The following is a 27,533-nucleotide window of genomic DNA, read 5'->3' as shown; positions in this document are numbered from 1 at the left end:
TCAGTTATGGGCACAGATGGGAAGGTGAGCAAGTCATGAACAGGGCGCTGCTGTAAAACAGTTGCAAAACTACAACTCCCAGCATGCCCGGTCAGCCATCGGCTGTCAGGGGAAAGGTTGGGATTTGTAGTTTTGAAACAGCTGGAGGCACCATGGTTGGGAAACACTGTTCTAGACTGAGGTATAATCAAAGATACAGGCCAAAAGCCTGAGGCTGCACTACTGTCCCCACCTGTACTGTGTTGCCATGGAAACCCACAACATTACACACACAATACCATCTCTATTCTGAACCAGGTCAACCATAGATTGATGTGTCTGGCAAATTCATACATGAAATATCTCAGTAGTGCAGCCTCAGGCTTTGGCCCACTAATGCAAGATATAAAAAATCTTTTTTTCAGATCATTTTTCAAAATATATATTTTTTTGGCAAGTTCCTCCGGGTTTTTATGACAGATCCGGGCGACGTCAGGTCACCACAGTGTGTAAAAGATTAAAATATTTATTTGTCGTCAACTCTTTAAAACCGCTACAGGAACGTCCGTATTAAATGACATCGAAGGGTTAAATGACTTTATCCAAAAAAAAAAACGAAAACACAAATCCCTACGTGGTAAGCTCCTGGAGAAAAGATGGCTGACGCCCGGAGATGCTCTGCCCCAGCATATGATGCGGTCTGAGGTATGGCTGACATCCCCGCAGAGTGTCTCTCTCTAGTAAAGGAAGGAGGCCGGTGGATGGAGCAGTGCGATGCTCTGCAGGCGAGTGAGGTAATAAAAGTGTCAGAAACAAAGATGGCCGCCGCTGCCGTATTGCTATGGTGAGATCCCTGCTGCCTCTACGAAGCAATGCTCTGCAGGTCTCAGATGGCGGATTAAAGTCTATGCGCCCCCCGATTCCTGCCTCCTGCTCGGTGACCCGTCAGTCCGCACCGCCTCATCTCTCCGCTTCGGCCGCTGGGTTGGCGTCTGCTCCTCTAGTGTTGTTGGCGTGCTGTGCCCCTCCGGGGAAGGTTATGCCCATACCCGGCTGCTGCTGGGCCCTGGGGTCCTGGGGAAAATGGCCGCTGCTGATGCCGCCCTGGTGGAGTGGTGGGGACGTGGCCAAGGACGTGAGGTATCCGCTTTCTGAGGCTTTCAGGCGGGAAAACATGGTGAGGGCGTCGGGAAAGTTGGGAGGGGTCGCCGGGGTGTTGGCTGGAGTCCCCATCTGAAAAAGAAGGAGGATACAGGGTGTATCAGGTAGTGCTGGGCGGTATGACCAAAAATGCATATCACGGTATTTTTGCAAGTTATGGTGGTTCCACGGTATTTAACGGTATTCCCCCCCCCCCCCCCCCCCCCCCGGAGGAACTAATCATATATGACCCCCAGGCGCTGCTATATTTCTCTAAACCGGTCTATTCACTGACAGCAAGCAGAGAATATGGAGGAACTGATAAACAGTGATAAAGCTTCATGTACATGTATACTCCGCACCTCCAGAGCCGTATTCTGTCTGCAGAGATACACCCCCTGTATTGTCAGACAACATCTCTCACAATGCCAGACAACCGGGGCACTAAAAACTGAACCCCCCCCCCCCCCGGCACCCAGCCCCCCATTATCACCCACTTACCATCTGGTGGTGCGGTATATACGGGTGGTTGGTCTCCTGGAAGAAGGCGCTAAGGGCGGTCTGCAAAGAGGAGAGAGACCAGAGAAATTCATATATATAGAAGTGTCCCCTCACGTTACACATATATAGAAGTGTCCCCTCACATTACACATATATAGAAGTGTCCCCTCACATTACACATATATAGAAGTGTCCTCTCACATTATACATATAGAAGTGTCCCCTCACATTACACATATAGAAGTGTCCCCTCACGTTACACATATATAGAAGTGTCCCCTCACGTTACACATATATAGAAGTGTCCCCTCACATTACATATATATAGAAGTGTCCCCTCACATTACACATATATAGAAGTGTCCCCTCACATTACACATATAGAAGTGTCCCCTCACATTATACATATATAGAAGTGTCCCCTCACATTACACATATATAGAAGTGTCCCCTCACATTACACATATATAGAAGTGTCCCCTCACATTACACATATATAGAAGTGTCCCCTCACATTACACATATATAGAAGTGTCCCCTCACATTATACATATATAGAAGTGTCCCCTCACATTACACATATATAGAAGTGTCCCCTCACATTACATATATAGAAGTGTCCCCTCACATTACACATATAGAAGTGTCCCCTCACATTACATATATATAGAAGTGTCCCCTCACATTACATATATATAGAAGTGTCCCCTCACATTACACATATATAGAAGTGTCCCCTCACATTACACATATATAGAAGTGTCCCCTCACATTACACATATAGAAGTGTCCCCTCACATTACACATATATAGAAGTGTCCCCTCACATTACATATATATAGAAGTGTCCCCTCACATTACACATATATAGAAGTGTCCCCTCACATTACACATATAGAAGTGTCCCCTCACATTACACATATATAGAAGTGTCCCCTCACATTACACATATATAGAAGTGTCCCCTCACATTACACATATATAGAAGTGTCCCCTCACATTACACATATATAGAAGTGTCCCCTCACATTACATATATATAGAAGTGTCCCCTCACATTACACATATATAGAAGTGTCCCCTCACATTACACATATATAGAAGTGTCCCCTCACATTACACATATATAGAAGTGTCCCCTCACATTACACATATAGAAGTGTCCCCTCACATTATACATATATAGAAGTGTCCCCTCACATTACACATATAGAAGTGTCCCCTCACGTTACACATATAGAAGTGTCCCCTCACGTTACACATATATAGAAGTGTCCCCTCACGTTACACATATAGAAGTGTCCCCTCACATTACACATATAGAAGTGTCCCCTCACATTACACATATAGAAGTGTCCCCTCACATTACACATATATAGAAGTGTCCCCTCACATTACACATATAGAAGTGTCCCCTCACATTACACATATAGAAGTGTCCCCTCACATTACACATATAGAAGTGTCCCCTCACATTATACATATAGAAGTGTCCCCTCACATTATACATATAGAAGTGTCCCCTCACATTATACATATAGAAGTGTCCCCTCACATTACACATATAGAAGTGTCCCCTAACATTACACATATATAGAAGTGTCCCCTAACATTACACATATAAAAGTGTCCCCTCACATTACACATATATAGAAGTGTCCCCTCACATTACACATATAGAAGTGTCCCCTCACATTACACATATAGAAGTGTCCCCTCACATTACACATATAGAAGTGTCCCCTCACATTACACATATAGAAGTGTCCCCTCACATTACACATATAGAAGTGTCCCCTCACATTACACATATAGAAGTGTCCCCTCACATTACACATATAGAAGTGTCCCCTCACATTACACATATATAGAAGTGTCCCCTCACATTACACATATATAGAAGTGTCCCCTCACATTACACATATATAGAAGTGTCCCCTCACATTACACATATAGAAGTGTCCCCTCACATTACACATATAGAAGTGTCCCCTAACATTACACATATAGAAGTGTCCCCTCACATTACACATATAGAAGTGTCCCCTCACATTACACATATAGAAGTGTCCCCTCACATTACACATATAGAAGTGTCCCCTCACATTACACATATATAGAAGTGTCCCCTCACATTACACATATATAGAAGTGTCCCCTCACATTACACATATATAGAAGTGTCCCCTCACATTACACATATATAGAAGTGTCCCCTCACATTATACATATATAGAAGTGTCCCCTCACATTATACATATATAGAAGTGTCCCCTCACATTACACATATATAGAAGTGTCCCCTCACGTTGTACATATAGAAGTGTCCCCTCACATTACACATATAGAAGTGTCCCCTCACATTACACATCTAGAAGTGTCCCCTCACATTACACATATAGAAGTGTCCCCTCACATTACACATATATAGAAGTGTCCCCTCACATTACACATATATAGAAGTGTCCCCTCACATTACACATATATAGAAGTGTCCTCTCACATTATACATATAGAAGTGTCCCCTCACATTACACATATAGAAGTGTCCCCTCACATTACACATATAGAAGTGTCCCCTCACATTATACATATATAGAAGTGTCCCCTCACATTATACATATATAGAAGTGTCCCCTCACATTACACATATATAGAAGTGTCCCCTCACATTACACATATAGAAGTGTCCCCTCACATTACACATATATAGAAGTGTCCCCTCACATTACACATATATAGAAGTGTCCCCTCACATTACACATATATAGAAGTGTCCTCTCACATTATACATATAGAAGTGTCCCCTCACATTACACATATATATAGAAGTGTCCCCTCACATTACACATATATAGAAGTGTCCCCTCACATTACACATATAGAAGTGTCCCCTCACATTACACATATATAGAAGTGTCCCCTCACATTACACATATAGAAGTGTCCCCTCACATTACACATATATAGAAGTGTCCCCTCACATTACACATATAGAAGTGTCCCCTCACATTACACATATATAGAAGTGTCCCCTCACATTACACATATATAGAAGTGTCCCCTCACATTACACATATATAGAAGTGTCCTCTCACATTATACATATAGAAGTGTCCCCTCACATTACACATATATAGAAGTGTCCCCTCACATTACACATATAGAAGTGTCCCCTCACATTACACATATAGAAGTGTCCCCTCACATTATACATATATAGAAGTGTCCCCTCACATTATACATATATAGAAGTGTCCCCTCACATTACACATATATAGAAGTGTCCCCTCACATTACACATATATAGAAGTGTCCCCTCACATTACACATATATAGAAGTGTCCCCTCACATTACACATATAGAAGTGTCCCCTCACATTACACATATATAGAAGTGTCCCCTCACATTACACATATATAGAAGTGTCCCCTCACATTACACATATATAGAAGTGTCCCCTCACATTACACATATAGAAGTGTCCCCTCACATTACACATATATAGAAGTGTCCCCTCACATTATACACATATAGAAGTGTCCCCTCACATTACACATATTGAAGTGTCCCCTCACATTACACATATAGAAGTGTCCCCCTCACATTATACATATAGAAGTGTCCCCTCACATTATACATATATAGAAGTGTCCCCTCACATTATACATATATATAGAAGTGTCCCCTCACATTACACATATTGAAGTGTCCCCTCACATTACACATATAGAAGTGTCCCCTCACATTATACATATATAGAAGTGTCCCCTCACATTACACATATTGAAGTGTCCCCTCACATTACACATCTAGAAGTGTCCCCTCACATTACACATATAGAAGTGTCCCCTCACATTATACATATAGAAGTGTCCCCTCACATTATACATATATAGAAGTGTCCCCTCACATTATACATATATATAGAAGTGTCCCCTCACATTACACATATTGAAGTGTCCCCTCACATTACACATATAGAAGTGTCCCCTCACATTATACATATATAGAAGTGTCCCCTCACATTACACATATTGAAGTGTCCCCTCACATTACACATCTAGAAGTGTCCCCTCACATTACACATATAGAAGTATGATGTATGATACTTACCTTGGGACATATAAAATAATGAATATCATCATTTAAGGTACTAATAAGGGATCTATGAATGACCATCTTGCTTGTCTATTCCAGGAGTCACAGACCATACAAATATGACTGTATAATATTTACTGTTGTGTTTTCAGCTGATTGTGATAAAAAAAAGAAAGGGTCGTTCTTTTTTGTTGTTTACTGACAAAAATCTAAAATGAAATACGGCCATATTTTTTTTTCTGAGTGTGAGCGTACCCTAAGGAACATACCTGGATGTCAGCCCTTGAGGGAGTTATGGCGGCCATATTGGTTGGCACCCAGTTCTACCAGTCTCCTAAATGGCAATCGTGCTCCCTCTCTGGTGTTACTGCAGAACTAAGTAGACCTGATCTGGGGGCTTGGAAATCTGGATAACAACCCTTGTGGGAGTTGTGATGGCGGCCATATTGGGTGTCAATAAATCATAGACTAAACAGCTGTAGAATGAACATGGAAATATAGAATGTGTCAGCAGAAAAGAACCATTCGGCCCATCTAGTCTGCCCAACCTTTGTTGGAGTTTTGATGGCGGCCATATTGGTTGTCAAACAGCTTTTGTATTAAAGGGGTACTCCCCTGGAAAATATTTTTTTTAAATCAACTGGTGCCAGAAAGTTAAACAGATTTGTAAATTACTTCTATTAAAAAATCATAATCCTTCCAGTACTTATTAGCTGCTGTATGATCCACAGGAAGTTCTTTTCTTTTTGAATTTCCTTTCTGCCTGACCACAGTGCTCTCTGCTGACACCTCTGTCCATTAGGGAGCAGGATAGGTTTGCTTTGGGGATTTGCTGCTACTCTGGACAGTTCCTGAAATGGACAGAGGTGGCAGCAGAGAGCACTAAGGTCAGACAGGAAGGAAATTCAAAAACAAAAGAATTTCCTTTGGAGCATACAGCAGCTGATAAGTACAGGAAGGATCAAGATTTTTTTAATAGAAGTAATTTACAAATCTGTTTAACTTTCTGCCACCAGTTGATTTAAAAAAAAAAAAGTGTTCCAGTGGAGTAACCCTTTAACTGAAATACTGCCTGTTTATACAGCCCCCTCAAAGGCACTGCTGCCCATCTAAGCAAAACTGATCTGGGGGCTTGGAAAGCTGGATAACAGTCTAAAAGTCCCTGAGGGAGTTATGGAGGTCATATTGGTTGGCACCCAGCTCTACCAGTCTCCTAAATGGCAATCCTGCCTGACTATGCAGCCATTTTCCTGGTATTACTGCCTAACTAAGTCGATGTGATATGAGGGCTTGGAAAGCTGGATGACAACCCTTTTTACAGCGGCCATGCTGGTTGTCACCCAGCTTTCCCAAATTTAGGTGAAACTTGGAAAGACAAAAACTTTCACAATTAATAAAAACACAATCATAGGCACAAAAGCCGGACAACAATCCTTGTGGGAGTTGTGATGGCAGCCATATTGGTTTGCACCCAACTATATCAGACTCCTGAATGGCAATCCTGCCTGTTACACAGCCCCCTCTCTGGTTTAACTGCCTAACCAAGTGGATCTGATCTGGGGGCTTGGAAAGCTGGATGATAATCCTTGATGGAGTTACAGTGGCCATACTGGTTGTCACCCAACTTTCCCAGACTAAGATGAGATGGGGAAAGACTAATACTTTCACACCTTGGGATGTGTGATGTATTTTGCCAATAGCTGGAAAGTCATAGACGCAAAAGCTAAATGACAACCCTTGTGGGAGTTATGGCGGCCATATTGGTTGGCACCCAGCTTTCCTAGACTCCTTATTAGCATTGCTTCCTGTTTATACAATGCCGTCTCTGATATTACTGCAGAAGTAAACAAAACTGATCTGGGGGCTTGGAAAGCTGGATGGCAACTCTTGTGGGAGTTACGGCGACCATATTGGTTGTTGCCCAGCTTTCCCAGAGTCAGATAAACTGGGGGAAACAACTAAATAAAGATTTTTCCAGCTAGGACAGTGGTCTCCAAACTGTGGACCTTAAGATGTTGCAAAACTACAACTCTCAGCATGCCCGGACAGCCAACGGCTGTCCGGGCATGCTGGGAGTTGAAGTTTTGCAAAAGGGAAGCCTTGATTTACCTTTCATGATCAGTGTGGATGCTCTGAAGGAGGCAGACAAGTGTTTGGCTGTCTAGGCATGCTGGGAGTTGTAGTTTTGCAGCATCTTGGACGTCCACAGTTTGGAGACCACTCAACTAGGGTAATGTTGGTAAGTCGTAGAAGCGTCGCGCGCGCCGTCCTTACCTCATACTGCCAGTGCGCGGCCCTAAGCAGCTGCTCGGCCTGGTCCGTGGCGCACCCGGCCGCCAGCACAAACTGCGACACCAGGAGCTGCTGCTTCAACTGCTCAATGTCACCGGACATCCCGACGGGCGTCGCAGCGCGACCGATGCCACCGCCACCACACAGTCACGGCTCACGATTCTGCAAAAACACGGAAAAATAAACAAATAAAAATACATAATAATACAAAGTCAGATACATGATACAAATACAGGAGTAAATCTATAATGTGACACATGGGGGCGCTGCCATCTACCGCACAGGTGACACATAGACTACAATGTGAAGGGGGGGGGGGGGACATACACAATCCCATGTAGATAGGGGGGATATACATTTATAAACACAACACACAACGCACACTCACTGCCTCCCGTACATCTGCCCATCAGCCGGGTACAGCCCCCCCAGGAGGCGGGCACCAGCACGGCATGATGGGAGATGTAGTTTTATCCCTTTGCTGTGTGTCAGCGCTTTTTATTTTTCTCCCCTGCTGCAGCTTTCTAGGAATTTCCATACAGACAAGTTCATACCAGGCTCCCCCCGCCCCGAACACACACGTGGTACGCCCCAAATCATGTGCTGATACAATGTATCAGGTGAAGAAACTAAGTTATACTGTGCAGGGAGGGGAAAAAAACAAAATACAGTAGTCATGAGATAGGGCATGAGAAGTGTTACTGTGTACTGTAGGCATAGGTTAATAATGGATATTCTGGAGAAGGCATCATGAGAGAAGTTGTACTGTGCACTTAAAATCCCAACAATGCAGTAGCGACACGAGAAGTGTTACTGTGCACCGTACGCATAGGCTAATACTGGATATTCTATAAAAAGCATCAGGAGAGAAGTTGTACTGTGCATTTACAATCCAAACAATAAAAACAATAAGAGATTAGCACTGGAGGTGATACTGTGTACTGTATGCATAGGCTAGTACTGGATATTCTATAGAAAGCTTCATGAGAGAAGTTGTACTGTGCGTTTACAATCGCAACAATACAGTAACCACGAAATGAGGCAGGAGAAGTGTTACTGTGTACTGTATGCATAGACTAATACTGGATATTCTAGACAAGTTCATACCAGGCTCCCCCCCCCCGAACACACGTGGTACGCCCCAAATCATGTGCTGGTACATTGTATCAGGTGAAGAAACTAAGTTATACTGTGCAGGGGAAAAAAAAACCAAAATACGGTAGTAATGAGATAGGGCATGAGAAGTGTTACTGTGTACTGTAGGCATAGGTTAATAACGGATATTCTAGAGAAAGCATCATGAGAGAAGTTGTACTGTGCGTTTACAATCGCAACAATACATTAACCATGAAATGAGGCAGGAGAAGTGTTACTGTGTACTGTATACTGTATGCATAGGCTAATACTGGATATTCTATAGAAAGCATCATGATAGAAGTTGTACTGTGCGTTTACAATCACAACAATACAGTACCCACGAAATGAGGCAGGAGAGGTGTTACTGTGTATTGTAAGCGAATAATTGATATATTGGAGACATTTTTATGAGAGAAGTTGTACTGTGCATTCACAATCCTAACAATACAGTAAACATTAGATAAGGCACTGGAAGTGATACTGTGTACTGTATGCATAGGCTAATACTGGATATTCTATAGAAAGCATCATGGGAGAAGTTGTACTGTGCATTTACAATCCTAACAATACAGTAGATATTAGCACTGGAGGTGATACTGTGTACTGTATGCATAGGCTAATACTGGATATTCTACAGAAAGTATCATGAGAGAAGTTGTACTGTGCATTTATAATCCCAACAATACAGTAACAACTAGATAAGGCAGGAGAGGTGTTACTGTGTACTGTAGGCATAGGCTATTAATGGATATTTGGGAGAAAGCATCATGAGAGAAGTTATACTGTGCACTTACCATTCCAACAATACTGTAGCGAAGAGATAAGACACAAGAAGTGTTACTGTGCACCATACATGTAGGCTAATACTGAATATTCTGGAGAAAGAATCCTGAGAGAAGTTATACTGTGCACTTAAGATCCCAACAATACAGTAGAGACATGAGAAGTGTTACTGTGCACCGTACATGTAGGCTAATACTGAATATTCTGGAGAAAGAATCTTGAGATAAGTTGTACTGTGCACTTAAAATCCCAACAATACAGTAGCGACACGAGAAGTGTTACTGTGCACCGTACGCATAGGCTAATACTGGATATTCTATAGAAAGCATCATGAGAGAAGTTGTACTGTGCCTTTACAATCCCAACACAACAGTAGCAAAGACACATGAAGTGTTACTGTGTACTGTACATGTAGGCTAGTGCTGAATATACTGGAGAAAGTGTCTTGAGAGAAGTTGTACTGTGTGTTTACAATCCCAACAATATAGTAACCACGAAATGAGGCAGGAGAGGTGTTACTGTGTACTGTAGGCTAATAATGGATATATTGGAGAAACCTTTATGAGAGAAGTTGTACTGTGCATTCACAATCCTAACAATACAGAAGAAATTAGATAAGGCACTGAAAGTGATACTGTGTACTGTACACATAAGCTCATGCTGGATATTCTATAGAAGACATCATAAGAGAAGTTGTACTGTGCATTTACAGTCCCAACAATACTGTAGCAAAGAGATAAGACACAAGAAGCGTTACTGTGTACTGTACAAGTAGGCTCATACTGGATATTCTATAGAAGACATAAGAGAAGTTATACTGTGCATTTACAATCACAACCATACAGTAACAACGAGATAAGGCATGAGAAGTGTTACTGTGCACTGTAGGCTAATAATGGATATATTGGAGAAACCATTATGAGAGAAGTTGTACTCTGCACTTAAAATCCTAACAGTACAGTAGCGACATGAGAAGTGTTACTGTGCACCGTATGCATAGGCTAATACTGGATATTCTATAGAAGACATAAGAGAAGTTATACTGTGCGTTTACAATCACAACCATACAGTAACAACGAGATAAGGCATGAGAAGTGTTACTGTGCACTGTAGGCTAATAATGGATATATTGGAGAAACCATTATGAGAGAAGTTGTACTCTGCACTTAAAATCCTAACAGTACAGTAGCGACATGAGAAGTGTTACTGTGCACCGTATGCATAGGCTAATACTGGATATTCTATAGAAAGCATCATGAGAGAAGTTGTACTGTGCACTGTGCATTTACAATCCCAATAGAGAAGTAATTAGATAAATTCCAATAGAAATAGCACAATAGAACAGTGGTCTCCAAACTGTGGACATCCAGCTGTTGCAAAACTACAAATCCCAGCATGCCCAGACAGCCAAAGGCTGTCTGGGCATGCTGGGAGTTGTAGTTTTGCAGAAGCTGATTTTTGAAAAAGAATTTTTTTTAAATGCCAGTCCGATCTCTCGGATCCATGTCTGATACTGAGAAGGTGCACAGGAAGTTGTACTGTGCATTTAAAAATAATATAAATTACCAGTGATACCGTGAAGGTTATATGAATGGAAGTTGTACTGTGCATTTATAAATAAGATAAATTACCAGTGATACCGTGAAGGTTAAATGAATATCAAAGGAAGTTGTACTGTGTCATAACAAATGCAAGACAGCAGCCAGCAGTGGTACTGTGCAAGCAAGTTGTGGGCTAAGCAAAGGAAGTTGTACTGTGTTATTACATATGCAAATCAGGTTAGCCCTGTCTTTGTACTGTGCAGGCAGCTTATGCATATACCGCACGTCCAAAAGGAAGTTGTACTGTGCAGTCACGTGATCTGAGAGCACAGACAGCCGCAGACATCCAGCACATGTCCCGCCCGCCCTGTACTACATATCCCGGCATGCCCCGCTTTGTTTGTGTAGTGAGATCATCACGAGACCTCCGCTCTCGGCCAATAGGAGCGTTAGCTGTGGCAGTGTCAGACCATATAAGGTAAACAACCCACTCACCAATAGCAGAGGAGAATAGGGCGGTGAGGGGCGTGGCCTGGCGGTGACGGACAGGTCAGGTCAGGTCAGGTCAGGTCAGGCCAGGCTGGCGGTGTGTGAGGATACATTGTCACGGCTGAGATACAGTCCTCTGGACGGGGATACAAAGTATCTAAGCAACACATCTACCTATATACTGACGGCCACTATTGCTACATGGTACCCAGGATGGAGGGGACCCCAGTGACCTCATCTCTTATGCTCCAGTTTAAGTATTTGTGAACAATTATCCAGGAGCCTAAAGGAAGCCAGGGGCCCCCAGGAACCAAGGGGCCGACTGACACCCAGGAGCCCCCAGGAACCAAGGGGGAGACTGACATCCAGGAGCCCCCAGGAACCAAGGGGGTGACTGACACCCAAGAGCCCCCAGGAACCAAGGGGGAGACTGACATCCAGGAGCCCCCAGGAACCAAGGGGGTGACTGACATCCAGGGGCCCCCAGGAACCAAGGGGGTGACTGACATCCAGGGGCCCCCAGGCTTGTTTCAGGCTCTGTTCACACTGCAATGTCCTGAGGGAAAATCTCCTCAGCCCCTGAATGTGGAGGATCACAGAGAACTGCACATAGACTGGGCACCATAGGGGGCAGTATATGTGAGAGAGGAAGGGCCATAGGGGCAGTATATGTGAGAGAGGAGGGGCCATAGGGGCAGTATATGTGAGAGGAGGGGCCATAGGGGCAGAATATGCGAGAGAGGAGGGGCCATAGGGGCAGTATATATGAGATAGGAGGGGCCATAGGGGGCAGTATACGTGAGAGGAGGGGCCATAGGGGCAGAATATGCAAGAGAGGAGGGGCCATAGGGGGCAGAATATGCGAGAGAGGAGGGGCCATAGGGGGCAGTATATGTGAGAGAGGAGGAGCCATAGGGGCAGTATATGTGAGAGAGGAGGGGCCATAGGGGCAGAATATGCGAGAGAGGAGGGGCCATAGGGGCAGAATATGCGAGAGAGGAGGGGCCATAAGGGGCAGTATATGTGAGAGAGGAGGGGCCATAGGGGCAGAATATGTGAGAGAGGAGGGGCCATAGGGGGCAGTATATGTGAGAGAGGAGGGGCCATAGGGGGCAGTATACGTGAGAGGAGGGGCCATAGGGGCAGTATATGTGAGAGAGGAGGGGCCATAGGGGCAGAATATATGAGAGAGGAGGGGCCATAGGGGGCAGTATATGTGAGAGAGGAGGGGCCATAGGGGCAGTATACGTGAGAGAGGAGGGGCCATAGGGGCAGAATATGCGAGAGAGGAGGGGCCATAGGGGACAGTATATGCGAGAGAGGAGGGGCCATAGGGGGCAGTATATGTGAAAGAGGAGGGGCCATAGGGGCAGTATATGTGAGAGAGGAGGGGCCATAGGGGCAGAATATGCGAGAGAGGAGGGGCCATAGGGGCAGTATATATGAGATAGGAGGGGCCATAGGGGGCAGTATAAGTGAGAGGAGGGGCCATAGGGGCAGAATATGCAAGAGAGGAGGGGCCATAGGGGGCAGAATATGCGAGAGAGGAGGGGCCATAGGGGGCAGAATATGCGAGAGAGGAGGGGCCATAGGGGGCAGAATATGCGAGATAGGAGGGGCCATAGGGGGCAGTATACGTGAGAGAGGAGGGGCCATAGGGGCAGAATATATGAGAGAGGAGGGGTCATAGGGGCAGTATATGTGAGAGAGGAGGGGCCAAAGGGGCAGAATATGAGAGAGGAGGGGCCATAGGGGGCAGTATATGTGAAAGAGGAGGGGCCATAAGGGCAGTATACATGAGAGGAGGGGCCATAGGGGCAGAATATATTAGAGAGGAGGGGCCATAGGGGGCAGTATATGTGAGAGAGGAGGAGCCATAGGGGCAGTATATGTGAGAGAGGAGGGGCCATAGGGGCAGAATATGTGAGAGAGGAGGGGCCATAGGGGGCAGTATACGTGAGAGGAGGGGCCATAGGGGCAGTATATGTGAGAGAGGAGGGGCCATAGGGGCAGAATATATGAGAGAGGAGGGGCCATAGGGGGCAGTATATGTGAGAGAGGAGGGTCCATAGGGGCAGTATACGTGAGAGAGGAGGGGCCATAGGGGCAGAATATGCGAGAGAGGAGGGGCCATAGGGGGCAGTATATGCGAGAGAGGAGGGGCCATAGGGGCAGTATACGTGAGAGAGGAGGGGCCATAGGGGCATAATATGCGAGAGAGGAGGGGCCATAGGGGGCAGTATATGTGAAAGAGGAGGGGCCATAGGGGGCAGTATATGTGAGAGAGGAGGAGCCATAGGGGCAGTATATGTGAGAGAGGAGGGGCCATAGGGGCAGAATATGCGAGAGAGGAGGGGCCATAGGGGGCAGTATATGCGAGAGAGGAGGGGCCATAGGGGAAGTATACATGAGAGAGGAGGGGCCATAGGGGCAGAATATGCGAGAGAGGAGGGGCCATAGGGGGCAGTATATGTGAAAGAGGAGGGGCCATAGGGGGCAGTATATGTGAAAGAGGAGGGGCCATAGGGGGCAGTATATGTGAGAGAGGAGGAGCCATAGGGGCAGTATATGTGAGAGAGGAGGGGCCATAGGGGCAGAATATGTGAGAGAGGAGGGGCCATAGGGGGCAGTATATGTGAGAGAGGAAGGGCCATAGGGGCAGTATATGCGAGAGAGGAGGGGCCAATTAGGGCAGTATATGTGAGAGCGGAGGGCCCATAGGGGCAGTATATGTGAGAGAGGAGGGGCCATAGGGGCAGTATATGCGAGAGAGGAGGGGCCATAAGGGGCAGTATATGTGAGAGAGGAGGGGCCATAGGGGCAGAATATGCGAGAGAGGAGGGGCCATAGGGGCATAATATGCGAGAGAGGAGGGGCCATAAGGGGCAGTATATGTGAAAGAGGAGGGGCCATAGGGGGCAGTATATGTGAGAGAGGAGGAGCCATAGGGGCAGTATATGTGAGAGAGGAGGGGCCATAGGGGCAGAATATGCAAGAGAGGAGGGGCCATAGGGGGCAGTATATGCGAGAGAGGAGGGGCCATAGGGGAAGTATACATGAGAGAGGAGGGGCCATAGGGGCAGAATATGCGAGAGAGGAGGGGCCATAGGGGGCAGTATATGTGAAAGAGGAGGGGCCATAGGGGGCAGTATATGTGAAAGAGGAGGGGCCATAGGGGGCAGTATATGTGAGAGAGGAGGAGCCATAGGGGCAGTATATGTGAGAGAGGAGGGGCCATAGGGGCAGAATATGTGAGAGAGGAGGGGCCATAGGGGGCAGTATATGTGAGAGAGGAAGGGCCATAGGGGCAGTATATGCGAGAGAGGAGGGGCCAATTAGGGCAGTATATGTGAGAGCGGAGGGCCCATAGGGGCAGTATATGTGAGAGAGGAGGGGCCATAGGGGCAGTATATGCGAGAGAGGAGGGGCCATAAGGGGCAGTATATGTGAGAGAGGAGGGGCCATAGGGGCAGAATATGCGAGAGAGGAGGGGCCATAGGGGCATAATATGCGAGAGAGGAGGGGCCATAAGGGGCAGTATATGTGAAAGAGGAGGGGCCATAGGGGGCAGTATATGTGAGAGAGGAGGAGCCATAGGGGCAGTATATGTGAGAGAGGAGGGGCCATAGGGGCAGAATATGCAAGAGAGGAGGGGCCATAGGGGGCAGTATATGCGAGAGAGGAGGGGCCATAGGGGAAGTATACATGAGAGAGGAGGGGCCATAGGGGCAGAATATGCGAGAGAGGAGGGGCCATAGGGGGCAGTATATGTGAAAGAGGAGGGGCCATAGGGGGCAGTATATGTGAAAGAGGAGGGGCCATAGGGGGCAGTATATGTGAGAGAGGAGGAGCCATAGGGGCAGTATATGTGAGAGAGGAGGGGCCATAGGGGCAGAATATGTGAGAGAGGAGGGGCCATAGGGGGCAGTATATGTGAGAGAGGAAGGGCCATAGGGGCAGTATATGCGAAAGAGGAGGGGCCAATTAGGGCAGTATATGTGAGAGCGGAGGGCCCATAGGGGCAGTATATGTGAGAGAGGAGGGGCCATAGGGGCAGTATATGCGAGAGAGGAGGGGCCATAAGGGGCAGTATATGTGAGAGAGGAGGGGCCATAGGGGCAGAATATGCGAGAGAGGAGGGGCCATAGGGGCAGTATATATGAGAGAGGAGGGGCCATAGGGGGCAGTATACGTGAGAGGAGGGGCCATAGGGGCAGAATATGCAAGAGAGGAGGGGCCATAGGGGGCAGAATATGCGAGAGAGGAGGGGCCATAGGGGGCAGAATATGCAAGATAGGAGGGGCCATAGGGGGCAGTATACGTGAGAGAGGAGGGGCCATAGGGGCAGAATATATGAGAGAGGAGGGGTCATAGGGGCAGTATACGTGAGAGAGGAGGGGCCATAGGGGCAGAATATGCGAGAGAGGAGGGGCCATAGGAGGCAGTATATGTGAGAGAGGAGGGGCCATAGGGGCAGTATATGTGAGAGAGGAGATACACAGTGATCCCACCAGAAGAATAGTGAGTGCAGCTCTGGAGTATAATACAGGATATAACTCAGGATCAGTACAGGATAAGTAATGTAATGTATGTACACAGTGACCTCGCCAGCAGAATAGTGAGTACAGCTCTGGGGTATAATACAGGATATAAATCGAGATTTTCCTAGCTTGTGACGGAAAATATTAGTTATATGAAGACAGGAGGCGAGTATCTTATGCATTATTCTTTCTTTAATAATGCCCATAGCAGAACTATTCAGTAATCAATTCAAACAGAAAAAACTTCAACTCCCAGCAGTCCTAGGGCCACAGAAGCCACTCCTCGTCTGTAGCCACTATATAAGGACTGCCCATACATAGATCCTCCTCTTTCTTGATGCGAACCAGAACCGCACAGAAGATAACTCCACCCAGACATCCGCGACGAACAGCAGCCGTCGGTCATTCAGCCCGATACAGCAGAAACCCGGAGCAAAGGGAACTTCAGCTTCGTCCAAACGGGGAATATAGAGGAACCAAATAACAGGAACCAAACAGGTCATCCGAACTCAGGAAAACCGCCTCTGCTTTCAATATCCTGCAAAGAGAACAAAGAATCGTAATAGGGTGGGTAGGGAGGGAAGATACTCGCCTCCTGTCTTCATATAACTAATATTTTCCGTCACAAGCTAGGAAAATCTCGATTTATATATCAGACAGGAGGCTCATATCTTATGCAAGTTCAAAGCTAACAACCAGCAATGACAGTAAGAACAATAACAATCAGAGTATTATAAGACTGACATAGACACGTGGTCCTCCGGCCTGAAGTAGAAATGGCGAAAGGTGGTCTCCGAAGACCAATCGGCCGCCATCAATAAGTCAGAGAGGGAGCCCCCTGATGTGACGATTTTCGTAGCCATAGCGCCCCTGGAAGAGTGAGCTCCAAACAGAGACACATCTATACCTGCCATCTCCATGGCAGACCGCACCCAGCGTGCTAGAGTAGCGGAGGAAACTGGATGATGTGGTCTGACATATGAGACCAGGAGCTGAGAGAAATCCGGAGAGCGCAGATCCGCCGTCTGTGATTCGTACGCCTGTAAACAACGAACCACGCAAAGCCGTGGATGCGCGGGAAAAAACGGGTAAAAAACCGAGTGAATACCTGTCTTGGTCCTACGGACCACCGAGAATTTGACTCCCTGAGGCGAAAATTGTCGCCTAGAGATATCCAAAGCTTTCACGTCCGAGACACGTTTGATGGATACCAAACAAAGAAGGACCGTCAGTTTATAAGACAACAGTTTCAGGGGAAGGTCGTCATTGTCCACTCATGAGGCAAACATATCGAGCAACCTGGAGACATCCCAGGTCGATTGATACCTAGGCCGAGGGGGACGTTTAAATTTAATACCGCGTAAAAGTCTACAAACCAACGGGTGTTTGCCAATCGGCAAAGAGTCCACAGGGCAGTGATAAGCCGCAATAGCCGATCGGTACACATTAATGGAGCTATAGGATTTGCCAGACTCAAAAGAATTTGCCAGAAAGTTTACTACTACAGACACAGGTGCATGTACGGGATCAACCTGCCGTTGATCACACCAACGAACCCAGAGTCTCCAGGCTGATCGATATGCCGATCTAGTCCCGGGGGCCCAGGCCAGGGCGAGGAGATCCCTAGCTGATCTTGAAAGGTCTTGATCCGTGTCCGGGATCCCGAAACCAACCACGCTAGGAGAGGCAGGTTGCCCTCCATCACCAGGGGATGGAGACTCCCGGCCGGGTTGGTGAGAAGGTGAGGAACTTGGGGTAACAGTCGGGGATAATCCACGATCATCCCCAAAAGAAGAGGGAACCATGGTTGTGTCGGCCACCAAGGTGTGATCAGCACAACCGTCGCCCTCTGGTTCGTCGTATGCAAGAGGACCCTGGGGATCAACTGGAAAGGAGGAAAGGCATAGTGAGTTCCCCTCGGCCAGAGGAGGCGGAGAGCGTCTACCGCAGACGCTTCTGGATCCGGTCTCCAGCTGAAGAAACGAGGCAGTTGGTGGTTGAGACGAGAAGCGAAAAGGTCCACGCATAACGGGCCCCAAAGATGAAGCAACTGCAGAAAAATTGAACGGTCCAGGCGCCAGTCGCTGGAATCGAGAAGGTAGCGAGAATTCCAATCGGCCACCGTGTTGGAGACCCCTGGAATGTACTCTGCTACCGGGATAATGTTGCGAGCTAGGCAAAAGTGCCAAAATTCCTTGGCCAGGTCTGCCAGGATCTTGGATCTGGTACCCCCCAAGCGGTTGACGTACTGAACCGCCGCCACGTTGTCCATGCGTAATAACACACAACAGTTGGACGAACGAGGCATGAAGCTCTTGACGGCAAAGAAAGCCGCCAGAAGCTCCAGTGCATTGATATGCAGGTCGACTTCCGATGCGGACCAAGTCCCTCCTGTGGAAATCTCCCCGCATCGAGCGCCCCAGCCAAGACGGCTCGCGTCCGACTCTATGATGACGTCCGGACGCGGGTTGAAAATGGCCTTGCCATTCCACTCGACCGCATGACGAAGCCACCAATGTAACTCCTCGGTAGCCGCCGGACAGAGGGGTACTTTGTCCGCGTACCTGAGACCCTGGCGCAGATGTAAGATCTTGAGCCTCTGAAGGGCTCGGTAGTGCAGGGGGGCCGGAAAGATGGCCTGGATGGAAGCCGCCAGGAGCCCCACCAGGCGCGCCAGAATCCTTAATGACAAGCATCCTTTGCGCAAAACCGCCTTGATTTCTTTGCGGATCAGGGCTAGTTTGGACCTGGGGAGCCGCAGTAGTGCGCGATTGGTGTCCACCAAGAAACCCAGGAACTCCATTTCCTGAGCCGGGACGAGAACCGACTTTTCTCGGTTGACCACGAAGCCTAGAGTATGTAGCAACGATATTGTCCACGACATGTGAAGGGAGGCCTGAGATTTGGATCGGGCCATGATAAGAAGGTCGTCTAAGTAAATGATCAGACGAACCCCCCTGCTCCTCAGAGCCGCCACCACCGGTTTCATCAGTTTGGTGAAGCACCACGGGGCGGATGATAGGCCGAACGGAAGGCACGTAAACTGCCACAATCTGCCCCTCCAAAGAAAACGGAGGAACTGTTGTGACTCCGGGTGTATGGGAACGGTAAGGTAGGCGTCCTTCAAGTCCACCTTCACCAGCCAGTCTCCTGGCAGCAAAAGATCCCGGAGTGAGTGAATTCCCTCCATTTTGAAATGGCGATACATGACATGTTGGTTTAGGTCTCTCAGGTTTATGACCGGGCGGTAGCCGCCCCCTTTCTTCCTCACTAGGAAGAGGTTGCTTATGAACCCTAGGGAAGATTGGTCGGACTCCATGATCGCATGTTTGGACAGGAGATCTCGCACCTCGTTGTCTATGAGGATCGCGTTTTGCTCCGAGAACCGGATAGGGGTTGGAAATACACCCAGAACCGGTAAGGACTGGAGTTCTAGGTGAAACCCCGCCACTGTCTGAAGGACCCACACGTCTGCCGTAATCGCAGACCAGGCTTGGGTAAAATACATCAGTCGCCCCCCCACAGGTATATGAGAAAGTGGTCTGTATGGTACACTCACCGGTAGAAGGACGGGAGCGGGGGTATCCACGTCCGCCACGACTTCTCCAGGGTCGACCACGAGGAGGGAAGAATGGGGATGGTTGGACCACTGGAACGGTGTAGGAAGGAGGAGCCTGGGAATACTGGTATTGGGCCACTGGTCTGCCCTGTGGCCTATAGGGAGCAGAACGGCCGGCAGATCGGCCTCTACTTCTGCCGGCCCGGGGAAAAATTTTACTGGACCCCGATTTTTTAAGGGAAGTTTGGGCCTTATCTAAGCCGGTAAAAAGGCCGACAAATCTGTTGACGTCCTTCATCAAACTATCACCGAAAAGCATGCCTGCTGCCGAGGGACCGGGTTCGGTTTCGGCCAAATGGGATAGTTGCGGGTCGAGGCGCATCAGGATTGACCGGCGTCTCTCGACTGAGCAGGTGGTGTTGGCAGTACCTGCCAGGCAAATGGCTCTCTGGGCCCAGCCGCGGAGCTGACGGACGTCCACGGGTTCTTCCGACGCCGCAGCATGCTCGGCTAAATTAAGGATCTTAGTGAGTGGACCCATTAAATCCAGGATACGCTCCTGTATGGTTTTGAAGGAACGTTCTATTCCCTTCTTAGGAAATTTACCCGATTTTAATAAGTATTTCATCAGGATGGGGTCCACCTCCGGGGTAGCCACCACCTTATTGGGGATAAAGGGTCTAGGGCATTCTGCCCTCAGCTTATTACGGCTGGACCTATCCAGGGATTTACGAGCCCAGAGCTCTACATATTGGGCCACGTGGGGAAGTGGAGACCAGTCGCCTGATCTCGGATGGGAGATCGCGTCTGGGTGAAAAAGGGGCTCTCCTGTGGAATCCAGGACAACATTGCCCTGCATGGCAGGGTTGGCGTCGGTGACGAGCGCCGTATCCCCAGCATCCTGTTCAATATTTGGGTCTGACTCGTAGTCCTCAGACTCATTAGATGAACCCGAAGAGTCCTCAGTAGAGGAGTCTACATAGGAGTCGGGTTTAGTGCGCTTAGCGGACTTACGCCTCTTGCCATGTAACTCCCCGAGGCCCAGGGGTCGAGCGGAGTCAGAGGGATGCTGGGGTTGACAGACCGGGGTAGGGGCTGTCTGGAGCATGTTATTATCTTCCCCTGCCGGGGAGTCAGAGATGTGCTTCCTTTTATGGGAAGCCTTGCCCTTTTTTACATGTGGATCTCCGCCATGAAGGGGAGCCGAGATATTGGAAACCTGTTGTTGCAGGCCAGAGGGCATTATGGATGAGGCCAGGGCCGCTTGGACTGACTTATTAATTAAGTCCTGGATCTGGGTGGCAGTCATAAATTGTGCTGCATCCAGGGAAGGACCCTCCCCTCTGAGGGGGACAGATGAGGGTTCTTCAGCCATACTAACTTTAGGATAGGGATAAAGAATTTCGCTGGAAAGTGGATAAATAACTGACCCAGGCACAACTAAGAATCTAATAAAGCGGAATAAATTCCGTTAGAGCTGGTAAAAAACCTACTGGGTAAAAAACCTACTGATAGAAAACGGGCTCCGACCTCCACACCGCTAGCGTAGCACTGGCGCTGTGGTGTGAGGTAAGCCCTGAGTATATGAGCCCAGGGGACGAAGTCTCGCGAGACTACGTCCCTCTGGGTCCTGATTGGAGGTCGCAGGAGCGCCTCTCAACCACACTGCACGCCGAACGCCGCCCCTTCCCGAGCGCAGGCCACAAAGAGGAGCGGACCAACCAGGGGAAAGGCTCCGCCCCAGCCCGCGCGCGCGAACTCGGACGGAGAAGAAGGTTCAAGTAAAATGGCGCAGGGAAGGGAGGGGGAGGGGAAGGTAGATACGGAGATGCGGAGATGCGGACGAAGCGGCGATAGGGGAGAGGAAATCGGCACCGGAAGATTTCCGGCTCTCACAGCAGAGAATACAGGAGAAAAGGGAAAAGAAAAAATTCTTGCAGTGTGAGTACTAAACACCTAAGGGATAGTACCACACAGGTCTCAAAGGTAATATACAGTAATAAAAATCGCTATATAAGTGAACAGTAAATCAAACACATAGAGTATACTTATCTTAGGTCTGCTATGAGCAGAAAGAAAGAGAGGATCTATGTATGGGCAGTCCTTATATAGTGGCTACAGACGAGGAGTGGCTTCTGTGGCCCTAGGACTGCTGGGAGTTGAAGTTTTTTCTGTTTGAATTGATTACTGAATAGTTCTGCTATGGGCATTATTAAAGAAAGAATAATGCATAAGATATGAGCCTCCTGTCTGATATATAACTCAGGATCAGTACAGGATAAGTAATGTAATGTATGTACACAGTGACCTCACCAGCAGAATAGTGAGTACAGCTCTGGAGTATAATACAGGATATAACTCAGGATCAGTACAGGATAAGTAATGTAATGTATGTACACAGTGACCTCACCAGCAGAATAGTGAGTACAGCTCTGGAGTATAATACAGGATATAACTCAGGATCAGTACAGGATAAGTAATGTAATGTATGTACACAGTGACCTCACCAGCAGAATAGTGAGTACAGCTCTGGAGTATAATACAGGATATAACTCAGGATCAGTACAGGATAAGTAATGTAATGTATGTACACAGTGACCTCACCAGCAGAATAGTGAGTACAGCTCTGGGGTATAATACAGGATATAACTCAGGATCAGTACAGGATAAGTAATGTAATGTGATCTCACCAGCAGAATAGTGAGTACAGCTCTGGAGTATAATACAGTATATAACTCAGGATCAGTACAGGATAAGTAATGTAATGTATGTACACAGTGACCTCACCAGCAGAATAGTGAGTACAGCTCTGGAGTACAATACAGGATATAACTCAGGATCAGTACAGGATAAGTAATGTAATGTATGTACACAGTGACCTCGCCAGCAGAATAGTGAGTACAGCTCTGGGGTATAATACAGGATATAACTCAGGATCAGTACAGGATAAGTAATGTAATGTATGTACACAGTGACCTCACCAGCAGAATAGTGAGTACAGCTCTGGAGTATAATACAGGATATAACTCAGGATCAGTACAGGATAAGTAATGTAATGTATATACACAGTGACCTCACCAGCAGAATAGTGAGTACAGCTCTGGAGTATAATACAGGATATAACTCAGGATCAGTACAGGATAAGTAATGTAATGTATGTACACAGTGACCTCACCAGCAGAATAGTGAGTACAGCTCTGGAGTATAATACAGGATATAACTCAGGATCAGTACAGGATAAGTAATGTAATGTATGTACACAGTGACCTCACCAGCAGAATAGTGAGTACAGCTCTGGAGTATAATACATAATATAACTCAGGATCAGTACAGGATAAGTAATGTAATGTATGTACACAGTGACCTCACCAGCAGAATAGTGAGTACAGCTCTGGGGTATAATACAGGATATAACTCAGGATCAGTACAGGATAAGTAATGTAGTGTATGTACACAGTGACCTCACCAGCAGAATAGTGAGTACAGCTCTGGAGTATAATACAGGATATAACTCAGGATCAGTACAGGATAAGTAATGTAATGTGATCTCACCAGCAGAATAGTGAGTACAGCTCTGGAGTATAATACAGGATATAACTCAGGATCAGTACAGGATAAGTAATGTAATGTATGTACACAGTGACCTCACCAGCAGAATAGTGAGTACAGCTCTGGAGTACAATACAGGATATAACTCAGGATCAGTACAGGATAAGTAATGTAATGTATGTACACAGTGACCTCGCCAGCAGAATAGTGAGTACAGCTCTGGGGTATAATACAGGATATAACTCAGGATCAGTACAGGATAAGTAATGTAATGTATGTACACAGTGACCTCACCAGCAGAATAGTGAGTACAGCTCTGGAGTATAATACAGGATATAACTCAGGATCAGTACAGGATAAGTAATGTAATGTATATACACAGTGACCTCACCAGCAGAATAGTGAGTACAGCTCTGGAGTATAATACAGGATATAACTCAGGATCAGTACAGGATAAGTAATGTAATGTATGTACACAGTGACCTCACCAGCAGAATAGTGAGTACAGCTCTGGAGTATAATACATAATATAACTCAGGATCAGTACAGGATAAGTAATGTAATGTATGTACACAGTGACCTCACCAGCAGAATAGTGAGTACAGCTCTGGGGTATAATACAGGATATAACCCAGGATCAGTACAGGATAAGTAATGTAGTGTATGTACACAGTGACCTCACCAGCAGAATAGTGAGTACAGCTCTGGAGTATAATACAGGATATAACTCAGGATCAGTACAGGATAAGTAATGTAATGTATGTACACAGTGACCTCACCAGCAGAATAGTGAGTACAGCTCTGGAGTATAATACAGGATATAACTCAGGATCAGTACAGGATAAGTAATGTAATGTATATACACAGTGACCTCACCAGCAGAATAGTGAGTACAGCTCTGGAGTATAATACAGGATATAACTCAGGATCAGTACAGGATAAGTAATGTAATGTATGTACACAGTGACCTCACCAGCAGAATAGTGAGTACAGCTCTGGAGTATAATACATAATATAACTCAGGATCAGTACAGGATAAGTAATGTAATGTATGTACACAGTGACCTCACCAGCAGAATAGTGAGTACAGCTCTGGGGTATAATACAGGATATAACCCAGGATCAGTACAGGATAAGTAATGTAGTGTATGTACACAGTGACCTCACCAGCAGAATAGTGAGTACAGCTCTGGAGTATAATACAGGATATAACTCAGGATCAGTACAGGATAAGTAATGTAATGTATGTACACAGTGACCTCACCAGCAGAATAGTGAGTGCAGCTCTGGAGTATAAGACAGGATAAATATAGAAGCTCTTTTAGTTGTAGCTCAGCGTGGATGACATTTATAAGCACCCAACAAACAATATACTAACCACAAACTGAATGGACTATTCCACAGTTGCGCCCCCCCATTCCTCGCACATTTGGTACGGCCGAGGTATTGTTTTCGTTGGTGACGCTACACAGCTGTGTGAAAGTCGCGGTGCATTTCGGGAAATGCAGTTCTTCTGCCATCTTCCAAACGTGATAGGCGCTTCCGACATCCGGTCATAAGAACTACAACTCCCGGCGTTCAGTGTGACGTAGCGCTGGATTCCCAGGAATCTGTGGAGGAAGGAGGCCTAGAAACCGAAAACAAGAGGCTGGTCGGTACGTGACTACCGGTGGGGAGCGGGGTGTGTGAGCCCGGGGGTCTGTGTAAGGGGGTAGGGCGTATTGTGTGTGTACACAGGGGGTCGGGAGCTGTGGGGTAAATACAAATGACAGCATTGCTATATAACGGGTGAGATCCGGGATAGATTACTCAGGACTGGGGAGATGTATATAGTGTATGAGGGGATTAGAGGAGGGGATATATATATATATATATATATATATATATATATATATATATATATATATATATATATATATATATGTGTGTGAGGGGATTAGAGGAGGGGATATATATATAGTGTGTGAGGGGATTAGAGGAGGGGATATATATATAGTGTGTGAGGGGATTAGAGGAGGGGATATATATATAGTGTATGAGGGGATTAGAGGAGGGGATATATATATAGTGTATGAGGGGATTAGAGGAGGGGATATATATATATATATATATATATATATATATATATATATATATATATAGTGTATGAGGGGATTAGAGGAGGGGATATATAATATATATATATATATATATATATATATATATATATATATATATATATATATAGTGTATGAGGGGATTGGAGGAGGGGATATATATATATAGTGTATGAGGGGATTGGAGGAGGGGATATATATATATATATAGTGTATGAGGGGATTAGAGGAGGGGATATATATATATATATATATATATATATATATATATAGTGTATGAGGGGATTGGAGGAGGGGATATATATATAAATATAGTGTATGAGGGGATTGGAGGAGGGGATATATATATATATATATATATATATATATATATATAGTGTATGAGGGGATTAGAGGAGGGGATATATATATATAGTGTATGAGGGGATATATATATACATATATATATATATATATATATATATATATAGTGTATGAGGGGATTGGAGGAGGGGATATATATATATAGTGTATGAGGGGATTAGAGGAGGGGATATATATATATATATATATATATAGTGTATGAGGGGATTAGAGGAGGGGATATATATATATATATATATATATAGTGTATGAGGGGATTAGAGGAGGGGATATATATATATAGTGTATGAGGGGATTAGAGGAGGGGATATATATATAAATATAGTGTATGAGGGGATTGGAGGAGGGGATATATATATATAGTGTATGAGGGGATATATATATACATATATATATATATATATATATATATATATATATATATATATATATATATATATAGTGTATGAGGGGATTGGAGGAGGGGATATATATATATAGTGTATGAGGGGATTGGAGGAGGGGATATATATATAGTGTATGAGGGGATTGGAGGAGGGGATATATATATAGTGTATGAGGGGATTGGAGGAGGGGATATATATATATATATATATATATATAGATATATATATATATATATATATATATATATAGTGTATGAGGGATTGAGGGGATTGAGGGGATATATATATAGTGTATGAGGGGATTGGAGGAGGGGATATATATATATATATATATATATATATATAGTGTATGAGGGGATTGGAGGAGGGGATATATATATATAGTGTATGAGGGGATTGGAGGAGGGGATATATATATATATATAGTGTATGAGGGGATTAGAGGAGGGGGATATATATATATATATATATATATATATATATATATATAGTGTATGAGGGGATTGGAGGAGGGGATATATATATAAAATATAGTGTATGAGGGGATTGGAGGAGGGGATATATATATATATATATATATATATATATATATATATATATATATAGTGTATGAGGGGATTAGAGGAGGGGATATATATATAGTGTATGAGGGGATATATATATACATATATATATATATATATATATATATATATAGTGTATGAGGGGATTGGAGGAGGGATATATATATATAGTGTATGAGGGGATTAGAGGAGGGGATATAATATATATATATATATATATAGTGTATGAGGGGATTAGAGGAGGGGATATATATATATATATATATATATATAGTGTATGAGGGGATTAGAGGAGGGGATATATATATATAGTGTATGAGGGGATTAGAGGAGGGGATATATATATAAATATAGTGTATGAGGGGATTGGAGGAGGGGATATATATATATAGTGTATGAGGGGATATATATATACATATATATATATATATATATATATATATATATATATATATATATATATATATATATATATATAGTGTATGAGGGGATTGGAGGAGGGGATATATATA

At 45.5% G+C, this 27,533-nt stretch overlaps 2 protein-coding genes across 4 annotated transcripts in view; one reads left to right on the top strand and one right to left on the bottom strand.

The window, feature by feature from the left end:
* UBALD1 (UBA like domain containing 1) lies at positions 1-25,089 on the bottom strand. 3 transcript variants are annotated; one of them, XM_056534330.1, is made up of 4 exons: positions 24,992-25,089; positions 7,997-8,176; positions 1,621-1,680; positions 1-1,212 (listed from the first exon to the last, which is right to left on the bottom strand). In XM_056534330.1, the coding sequence occupies exons 2-4, from the start codon at positions 8,114-8,116 to the stop codon at positions 940-942; spliced, it is 453 nt and encodes a 150-aa protein (XP_056390305.1). In that variant the 5' UTR covers positions 8,117-8,176; positions 24,992-25,089; the 3' UTR covers positions 1-939. The 3 variants fall into 3 exon arrangements, with proteins under 3 accessions (XP_056390305.1, XP_056390303.1, XP_056390304.1); XM_056534328.1 differs by lacking the exon at positions 24,992-25,089 and adding an exon at positions 8,397-8,496; XM_056534329.1 differs by lacking the exon at positions 24,992-25,089 and adding an exon at positions 8,403-8,427.
* Positions 25,090-25,129: 40 nt separating this feature from the next.
* The window catches only part of MGRN1 (mahogunin ring finger 1), a 27,425-nt gene continuing 25,021 nt past the window's right edge, over positions 25,130-27,533 (top strand). The window contains exon 1 of the mRNA XM_056534327.1: positions 25,130-25,268. The gene's annotated coding sequence lies outside the window, so the exon portion shown is untranslated. The remainder of the gene's footprint in view (positions 25,269-27,533) is intronic.

Source organism: Hyla sarda, chromosome 8 (genome assembly GCF_029499605.1).
Source record: "Hyla sarda isolate aHylSar1 chromosome 8, aHylSar1.hap1, whole genome shotgun sequence".
Taxonomy (NCBI): domain Eukaryota; kingdom Metazoa; phylum Chordata; class Amphibia; order Anura; family Hylidae; genus Hyla; species Hyla sarda.
The sequence above is the reverse complement of the archived record's forward strand: the minus strand, read 5'-3'. Positions and strand labels throughout refer to the sequence as shown.